General features: G+C 28.0%; 1 protein-coding gene across 2 annotated transcripts; it reads right to left on the reverse strand.

Annotated features, from left to right (window-relative positions):
- Nucleotides 1-6,291: 6,291 nt before the first annotated feature.
- LOC110689927 lies at nt 6,292-8,781 on the reverse strand. Of its 2 annotated transcripts, XM_021866752.1 has the most exons (3): nt 8,464-8,781; nt 7,840-7,912; nt 6,292-6,894 (listed from the first exon to the last, which is right to left on the reverse strand). In XM_021866752.1, exons 2-3 carry the CDS (start codon nt 7,886-7,888, stop codon nt 6,542-6,544), a joined length of 402 nt encoding a protein of 133 aa, XP_021722444.1. In that variant the 5' UTR covers nt 7,889-7,912; nt 8,464-8,781; the 3' UTR covers nt 6,292-6,541. The 2 variants fall into 2 exon arrangements, with proteins under 2 accessions (XP_021722444.1, XP_021722443.1); XM_021866751.1 differs by lacking the exon at nt 8,464-8,781 and having other exon boundaries at nt 7,840-8,438.
- Nucleotides 8,782-10,523: the final 1,742 nt, after the last annotated feature.

Here is a 10,523-nt window from a genome sequence, read left to right on the forward strand (position 1 = left end):
CAATTTTTTTTTTAGATATCATATTTACAATTTATTCATATTATTAAATTCAGTTGTCATATAACTAACAACAACGAATAAAATACAAAACAACAATAAATAAAGTCGCATAATAAATTTCTTTTTTAAAAAAAATATACTTTTGTAATAGGCAATAACACTTTAATTAAATTATTATGTGTTTTTTTCATCTAAATTATTAAATAGTAAAACAAATCAAATAATTATATATATATAAACTTAGAGTTTATAGGAAAAATATCTTTTCTTGAGATTTATGTATGAGAAAAAAAAAAAAACCGTGCATCGCCACCTAAATAAAAGTATCGAATTAGATTTGATATATCTAAAATTTTAAAGCCACGTAAATTATAATCCACGAATTAAATTATTTTAATGAAAAAAATAAAGTAAAAATATAGGAAAAGAATTCAATACTACAAGTATAAGAAATCCAAAAAAAATATACTAAAAAATATTTAAATGATAAACGCTTATAATTAAGTTTGAAACCTATCATATAAGATAAATTTTGATAGTATTTATGATAAGAAATACAAATTGTTCGTTAATTAAAATTAAATTAGAATTTGTGATACCTACCATTATAAATTGACACATCATACGACACAAACAAAATTTTGTATCAATAAAAAACCCCATTAAGCGAATTTTGTATTAGTAATTTTGTGTTAATTTTTGGTCATCAATGGTCAGGTAATTTTTAGGTTGATTGTTAAAATCCTATGTTTAAATTAGTATTTTTAATTATTACTTACATTGTATTAATTTGGGATACTCAACGATTATATAGTTATGTTTTATTTACTAAATGTTTTTTTACATGCAGATCTAACACATCATGTGACACAAATAAAATTTCGTATCAATACAATACCCCATCAAGCGAATTTTGTATTAGTAATTTTGTGTTAGTTTTAGGTCATCAATGTCCGGGTAATTTTAAAATCTTATGTTTAAATTTATATTTGTTATTATTAGTTACATTGTATTTATTTAGGATACTTAACAATTATTTGTTTATGTAATGACATACGATTAGATGTTGTATACTTTTAATATATGGATGGCTTTGGTTATTTTTAGAGATGATGAAAAAATTCCAATGCATAGATTTGATTTTATATTGCAACAATTCTCCATTTATTGGTAAATATATTGATTTACTTTATATAAATGTAAAGATTTAATTTATATCAATTTCAGTTTGGCTAACTTTTTTATCTATTGATGTAGTAGGTTGGTTGAGGACGAGGTTGGTGATTCTATCGAAATAAAAGAAATGGTAAAACAATGAATAATGATTTAGGATTTAAATTATTAAAAATTTATCATTTCACATTAAAGATTTTATACAACGGAAAAAATATCATATTTACAATTTATTTATATTTAATAAATTCATTATAAATTATAGGAAAAAAAAATATTAAACTTTTGTTGTCTAAAATTATTAAATACTATAAATCAAATAATTAAAAATAGATGAAAAAACCGTGCATCGCAAATTTGGTACATAGATGAAAAAATTCTTTTGCCACCTAAACAAAAGTGACGAATGAGATTTAAAATAATAATTTAATTAAAATGATATAGCCAATTACAGAAGTATAATTTTTTTTAATGTAATTTATAATGCGACTTAATTTATTTGTTGTTTTGTATTTTATTCGTTGTTGTTAGTCATATGACAATAATATGATATCTTTCAAAAAAAAAAAATTGTAAATATGATATTTCATTGATACATTTTAGGATAAAATCTTTAATGTGAAATGATAATAATTTTTTATTTTTAAAATAATTTAAATCCTAAATCATTATTCGTTGCTTTTTACACTTGACATTAAACCCTCAAATCTATATATCATTTTGTATATTTCTTGTGATCTCTAACAAATTATCTGTTTTTTCAATTTTTTAAACATAAAATATTTAAAGATGGTAAAGTTTTTTACTGCATTATAAGCTTTAAATTTTTTTTATGAAAAAAACACCTTATTAATCTGGTATTTAGATAAAACCATTAATTTCATAAGATAATTTTTATTTTTTTTTAATAATTTAAATCCTAATATCCCACGGTGTTTTATACATAAAAGCTCGAAAAAATAATTTTTGTAACTAGATCATACTCATAATATTTTTTATTACTTTGCTATTGTTTGTTAAAGATAATTTTTTATTAATTTTATGTATTTTATTCCCCTAATAAATATTTTGATAAGAACATTAAAAATAATAGTTATTAGATGTAATATTTCGATGTAAAAAAATTTGTATTAAAAAAAATTTCGATAGGATCACCAACTTTGTTCACACCCATATCTCTTCCATCTAATAAAAGTGGATAAATTGAACATGTTAGCAAAAATATAATTATATAAAATTAATCATTATAGTTTTATAAAATAATTTAAAATATTTACCAGAAAGTGAATAATTGTTGTGAAATTAATCTAAAAATTGTAATTATACAAAATTAAATCCATGCATTGGAATTTTTTCATTGTCCCCAATCGCCCAAACAATAGTATTTTGGAAAATTTAATCATTATTTTGTTGTTGCTTACAATGCGTGCGATATTGCTTCTTATTTGTAGCGACTGAAAAGTATTTAATGGAGTAAACTTTTCCTTCAATCAATTTTGAACAAAATTGTAGAACAAAGTTGACTTTACTTGAGGCATGAATGTAATTACCCTGTAATTAAAAATAAAAAATTAAGTTAATTTTATTACTTAATTAAGCTACCTAAATCACAAAAAATTTGTGTTAATCATAAATTAATTGATAAAAACTAAAAGGTTCATTAAAAGATTAAATAAATGTAAACGATTTAGAAAGATATAATACCTCCTCATCCAATAGGATCATCAGGCGAGAAACTAGTACTTTGATATTCCAAAGATTTTTGCTCGAATATAATTCTCTGATTAAATTAGATCTGCATGTAAAAATAAAATTCAGTAAACAAAACATAACCATATAATCATTAAGTATCCCAAATAAACACAATTCAAGCAATAATCACAAATATACATTTAAACATGGGTTTTAATAATCAAGCTAAGAATTATCCAGCCATTGATGACTTAATAAAACTGACACAAAATTAATGACACAAAATTTTCTTGGTTTGGTTTTGTATTGATACGAAATTTTGTTGGTGTCATATGATGCGTCAATTTATAATGGTAAATATCACAAATTTTAATTTAATTATAATTAAGGAATAATTTTTATTTCTTATCATAAACACTATTAAAATTTATCTTATAATAGTAGGTATATAAATCCTATATCTAAAGATGATTATTTTAAAAGATAATTTTTAGTTTTTAAATAAATTAAATCCTAATAAATCAATATTCGTTGTTTTTACTTACGTGACAAAATTCTTAAATCTCATTCGTCACTTTTATTTAGGTGGCAAACAATAGTGGGATTTTGGAATTGGATGATGAGTTATTGAAGGTGTGTCGCATTTGCCTATTCTCTCTGCTTGCCGTTTGTCGTTGGTGAACATTCAGGAATTGGGTTTAGGTTGGTTTCAAGGTGGGTAAGGAAGGGGAAGGGGGTCGTTTTAGGGTGGGGGGAAAGGGGAGGGGCGGTTCAGGGGTGAGGGAAAATCGAAGGGGGTGGGTATCGAGGTGGGGGAAAGGGAGGGAAGCCTGGGCACCGGTCGCGGGCCGCCGACTGTGGAGGGGAGGGGAGGGGAAGAGGGTAGTTGGGCTAGTTGGGGAAGAGGTGGTTTTTGTTTTTTATTTTAAAAAAAACATAATTTAATTGTTAGAAAACTAACCATGATTAAGTATTTTATTTTATTTTTATTTTTTTTAATTTGAAATAGTTAACTGTGGTTGAGTTGTTAGTTAGATTCAACGGAAAAATATCATTAAGGTTACGGTTGAGAATTTTTAAAAGTATATGGCTACCAAAGATAATCGAAATAAAAGTTGACTACCATTGGAAATAAGCAATAGTAGAGGGCTACCATTGAAAATTTTCCATATTTTTATTGTAATTTTAGTTCCATTTGCTATATTTCTAGGTTTATAAATCTAGTTCGTGAATTCTAGATTTATAAAATTAGGAGCGGTATTTTTCTGTCGATTTTATTTGCAAATTACGCTTTCAAATTTGGATAGTTTGTGTATGAATTTGTGCGAATTATGAAATATGTTGTAAGGAAATTTTGATTTGAGATGCTCAACTACGAATCTTTGACCTCCCTATTTGATTTGCCTAAATCCCAATGGTAGCTACCTATATTGATGTTTGATGCTGCCAACTGAACTAATTATAAAATTAAACAATTTGGAGGTTTTTTAATGTCTGAGAATTATCCATGTATCTTGCTTACAAATTGATTTAAGTTGAAAGGTTATTGTTTCTGTTATTTCAAAAAGTAGATAGAAAATTAGTCAAAGTAAACCATGCAATTAGTCTCAAAAGTATTATGTTGTGATTTTATTCTTCTTTCCAACTTTAAAGGATTCATGTTGTGATTTTTGTATTTTGTGCAAACTTTTTTAACTAGTGCTTACTCATCCTTTTTTATTGTTTGCAAATTGTAATACAAATTCATGATATTGTAAATTGTAAAAAGTAGATAAAAAGTAAATGTAAATCAATTTGTATATTAAGTATTTTGCAGTAACATATAATTAAGACTCCAACTAAAATTAGAAATATAAGATTTTTTCAGAAAATTATAAACTACTGTCAAATTATTCAGAAACAAGTTGAGAAACACTGCTGAATTGTCAGAGCATGAACAATTTGGCATTAAATTATAACATCATAAACTACTAGTGCAATTTTCCTCTAAATGCTCTCAGAGGCAAGCCTTATCTACCTTGCTAACATTTGAGCAGCAAGTGAGAGCGTGAGAATCAGGTTGTATAACTGAAACTTGATCAAGAGTTGACTTGTAAACATTCACCTCAAAACCGTCAAGATTTTCCTCATCGGATTGACTTGTACGTGAACATGCTCATTAGATTGGCACAAAATTGATGCAAAATCAACAATATGCCTGCAATCTATATTGCATGTTTATGCTTTAAGGTAAATACATTGGGATTGTCTTCTAGTGTGTGAGCAGGCATGCTTTAAATGTAATTACCTTTGGGGCTTTGGACTGTATTCTAGTGTGTGAGCAAGCATGTTCTATGGCACATAATTTGGATCAAACAGTGAAGGCAAAGGTGTCCTGGCTTGCAGTTTGATATTGTTGTCATGCAAATTTGTGATTGTGGTGGGAATATCTTAAATGAGAGAGTTCCTAGATATGTTATATTTTTTTTTTTTTTTTTTTTGAAAAAGGTTAGGATCGGAGAGATATATGATTGTAATGGATATATTTTTTTTATCCCACCAATTCTTTTGGGGTTTAAAATTTAGAGAACGAATAAGATTAGAAAGGTAGATTCCTAGCTATATCAGTTGTCTCTGAAGTAAAATGAAAAAGAAATTAAAGTAAATAAAAAAGACTTTAAAGTAAACCTATTAGCTCAAGTGGTAGAGCACTATGCGGATACATAGAGATGTAGGTTCGAATCCTACATAGGTTATTCAAAATACCTCAAAAGTAAATCAAAATATGCAAGCATTACATGAATAAGCAATTTATAAAATGACTCCGCCTTTGTTTTTTTACCATAATTCAGAAAATGGTACTTTAAAGTCGCCAATTGATACAAAAGAGTAAATTAATACATCTCAAGAGTAAAAAGAAAAACTCAAAAGTACATTAAAATATATTAAAAGTAAATTAAATTATCTTAAAAGTTAATTAAAATATTTCTTGTGAGATTATACTTTGAAAGAGAATAAGAAATTTGTTATACATGCCTCCAATATATCTTAAAAGTCGATGTAGAATACTATAAAGTAAATCAAAATATTTCAAAATTAGAATATCTCTTAAATAAATCAGAATAGTTCGACAAGAAATCAAAAGTAGATCAAATATCCCAGAAGTAAATAATAAACACTTAAAAGTAATTATTCAAATAATAAAAGTTAGTGTATGTATAATCAAATGACACAAAGGAATGCATAGTCGATCTTCATGGGTACCCTACATCATTGACCTTCAACTATCTATAAAATGAGCCAAAACTCTACAACATGAAGAGTGATCAAATATAAAAGAAGAATGAGGTCATAGTAAAGGTTTTCATATTTAAAGTAAATAAAACAATAACAAAAGTAACTAAAAATTTAGAAATCAGATTTTCAAACATCAAAACAATTTTTTTTTTTTTTTTTTTTTTTTTTTTTTTTTTTTTTTAACGCTAAAGGGAAATAGATTATATATTACATCATGGTGACAACAACCAACCTAAACAAAAGATTGTTCAATGAGATTCAAAAAACCAGCATCCTACTACTTAGGAAAGACATAAAATAAACTAAGCAACAAAAAATTAAAGCCAACATAATGCCAACAAAAGACCTGCAGAGAAAGACAAGATGAGCAAAAGGTGTTGAGCAGACGTCATCATCAGGATTAAGCCATAGGAATCGTTGGTGTTTCAGCAGCATAAGTGTCAAAGATCTCAGCAGGGGGAGAGTGGAATAGCACCCTTTCACCAAGTTGAACTTTAGTCCTTCCAATAGGTGCTAGTCTGTGAGCCACGAAGTTAATTGTTCTGCTAGCATGTAAAACAGTCACTGACCAGTTTCTCTGCAATAACTCAGCCACATCCCTTATAATGTTTCCCAGACCATGGTCTCTAAAGGAGTTAGGATTGTTCAACATTTTTCCTAAAGCCTCCACAACTGTTTCTAGTTCCAAGAACTTGATTTCTCTGTCCCAGGAAGTAAGGAGACCCTCCCTTATAGTCAGAAGCTCAGCTGAAGCTGCAGACATAGAATTAAAATTCATAGCATAACCTATTTGCCAAATACCTTTATCACACCTTAAAATGCCACCACCTCCAACTTTGTATAGATTGAATTAGTAGCCACATTACACAAATGAACCTACGTGGGATTCGAACCCACATCTTTGTGCATTTGCACAATGCTCTACCCGTTGAGCAAGTAGGCTAGTGTATCAAAGTAAAGAAAAATCACTCTAAGGTAAATCAAAATATAACAAAAGTAAAAAAAAAAAAGAAAAAGAAAAAAAGAAAAAGAAAAAAAATTGTAGAATAGTATAGCACAGGTAATTGGTCCTGCAGTAGCGAATATTCACATAAATTTATATTAATGTGGGTGCTTGTCGAACAATAATACGAGTAGCCTCAAATAGAAGACAGAAATAAAATGAAGGCACCACAAAGCCACCTTCTTAGCTTTTATGGACAGTAGGCTTTCCTTCAGTCGCTTAATAGCTCATAATATAGTTCAAATTATATTCTGAAAATAACAAATAATATCACAGCAAGCTAGTCCTATAATAAGCATATAGGAGCTATAAACCAACATATCATAGCTATGTAACCACTCTTTACCAAAAATTATACGCTAAACCTTTAGACCTTCGGTCCACTCCCACATTACAAAATACCAATATACACATACATAATAAAACACCAACAAATCAAACCCTCAAATAAAAGAAAGGCATAAGACTAAGTAAATGTTCTAATATGAAACAAGAAGAGCAAGAACGCTTTTTAGATCAAACAGAAAACTCGAACTACCCTCATCTATGCCAGTACATCAAGCAAGATCAAACATGTGACTATATCTCCTTGCTAGCATTTATACATGATAATGGCCTACTCTAAAACAGAGGACATGATAATACAAACCACAAAATAAGTTGGAGAAAATGACTAGCAAGGTCAGAATATTTACCGAAACCACTAAGATTTCCATATCTTTGAACAACTTGTGTAATGGTCATCACCTTTTCTTTGCTAACCCCTAACTGCATTTATATAAAGAAGAATTATACAAGAAAATAAATGCAAAGTAAAGATTAGGTAAACCAAAATATTCTGAATTTGAACAGAATAGCGTTATCAATCTATTTAAGTATTACCAATTGTATAGAGAAAATAAGTCATGCAAAGTAAGGCAACATGAAAAATTGAGCTTGTAGGCTAGTCTATATAAAACTTCACACTAATAAAAAATTACTCATATGTAAACCAAACAATCTCAAAAGTAAATAAAATAATCTATAAAGTATATATAAACATAGTAAGAAAACCTTAAGCTTAGGATACATACTTACATATCATAAATCCCATGTAACAAATAAACAACACAAAATATTGATCTGATTAAAAACAAAGAGAAAACACACATTAATCAAACAAAAATAGCAAAATCCCTAATTTTAAACTTGATCGATACTAAAAATACTCAAACAAATAATTGGGAAAACCCTAATTTCGAAATCAAAATCGCAAAATATGGTTTCAAAATCGAATTAAATTATAGAAAGCAATACTAATGACAACTGAATCAACTTACTTGCCCATAAACTTGTTAGAACGATGCACGAAGATGGGAAGATGAAAATCTGCAAAATTGAGAGTGCGTGAATGGGATTAGAGAAATCATAGGAGAAGAGAGAGTTTGTAGGAGGAGAGAGAAAATGAATTGATGAGAGAGAAAGTGATCATGGAAAAAGGGACGTTTAGGGTAGTCATTCTGCTAGTTCAACAAATTTATAAAAATGTCATTACTCAGTAAAGGCAGACAACATCTCAACCATCAGATCAAATGAATCAATGGCTTAGATGAGTTCTTAGTTCCTATTATAAGACTTGGTTCTCACGTGATCTTAATTTTATATAAGAACCCTCCTCTATATAAGAACACTCTTTTACTATATCCGATTACTTTTATATGCAATTTTGGAATATTTTATATCTCTTAAATAATACTCCAAAGTTGCACATAAAAGTTATTAGAGGTAATATATAAGAACTAATGCAGACCATTGGATTAGAGTAGATCTAACCGCTTAACATGAATATGATAGTAATGGCATTTTTGTAATTTTAGGTGAACACTTAATGCCTTCGTTTTTTACGTCATTTTCTCTCTCTAGCCACAAGTCTTTCTTTCTCTTCTCTCATCAATTTCGTTGGCAATTCCTCTCATTCATGCCAGATTCATCAATTTTTCCATTAAACTTGTTAAGATTCATCAAATTCTCCATAAAATTTGTTAATATTCATGAATTTTGTTCGAATTCTTCATTAAATTTTCCCGAATATCGTGTTTCTGGTCTATTTCAAGGTACGATGAAAAACTAGGATTTGTTATTCAATTTTATAATTTCTATTCTTTATTTATTTTTATTTTTTTAATTTCTGTGTTTGTTTTTGTTATTCAGTTCATATTTTCATTGATTTTTGAGTAGAAAATTTTGTTTTTATATAGTTTATTTCAATATTCGATTATTATTGCGATTTTTATCATATTTTGGGTTTATTTTTGAGAATTTGCTGAAATTTTACGATTATTACTACAGTTGTGGATTATTATTGCGATTTTGATGAAATCATATGGTTATTTCTGTAATTTTTTCGTTATACTTCTACATTATTCGTTTTTTTCAATGAATAATGTTCAATTTTTTATTTTTTGCATTTTTTGTCGGGTCATCATTAGGAATAAGAGACTGATTGGAAGTTGCCATGGAAGAAAAAAATAAAATTGTAGCAGCGGAATAAAGTAAGGAGAATAAGATATATATCTTCAATGCTTAGACACCATGTAGAAGATTAATCCAAGTATATTGATAAGCTTAAAGTTACAAGGTAAAGGCTAAGTATTATATACTAGTCATGACTCATGACTACTAAATATAGTATTAAACCTTGATAAATAAGGAAACAATCTCCTATAATCAAGCTAAGAGCCCAATGTTTGGATAACTAACTTGACTTGGGAGCATTATCTTCAACACAAAATACTGAAAAATAGCTTACAACTTGTGCCATTGTGAGTCATGACTTGTATAATGACTAATATTGATAACTAACTTGTCTCATTGCACATATGAATGAATATTGGGAGTTAATGTGCCATCGTGTAAATTTCTTGTTTAATGCATGAAATCCCCAAATGATATTGCTTTAAACTCCAGGTCTGGTTCATATCAGCTTGGTGTTCTGAATTGAGGTTTCTAATTGCATTTGATTTTTTGGTTTGCTCTTTTTTGCTTTGATTTGTAGAAATCTGGGTTTGTACACAAGTAGAAATCTGGGTATTATGTCTATGTGTTTAGTTGCAACAAAGATTTCATAGCAAATAATCACTTCAATCCATATTTTGGCTTGTATCAATACCAATTTGATTTACTTTTCAGTAGTTTTTCTTTTTTTTCAAATGATTTATATACATTAACCTACTAGCTTAATAGGTAGAGCATTGTGCAAATGCACAAAATGTGGTGGAATCCCGCGTAGGTTCATTTATGTAATGTACTAATGTAGAGACAAGAGTTTGTATGAGAGTATAATTAGTTGTAACAAAGTTATAGTCATTAATCATTTCAAGCCAATTTGTTGCTCGTATAA

Source organism: Chenopodium quinoa, unplaced genomic scaffold (genome assembly GCF_001683475.1).
Source record: "Chenopodium quinoa cultivar QQ74 unplaced genomic scaffold, ASM168347v1, whole genome shotgun sequence".
Taxonomy (NCBI): Eukaryota; Viridiplantae; Streptophyta; class Magnoliopsida; order Caryophyllales; family Amaranthaceae; genus Chenopodium; species Chenopodium quinoa.

Excerpts from the sequence above, each read along its gene's own strand:
- LOC110689927 (XM_021866751.1), bottom strand. The coding sequence starts at position 7,918 with ATGCAGTTAGGGGTTAGCAAAGAAAAGGTGATGACCATTACACAAGTT. Across the intron at positions 6,895-7,839 it reads TGGAAATCTTAGTGGTTTCG|CTTCAGCTGAGCTTCTGACT; the intron begins GTAAATATTCTG and ends CTATGTCTGCAG.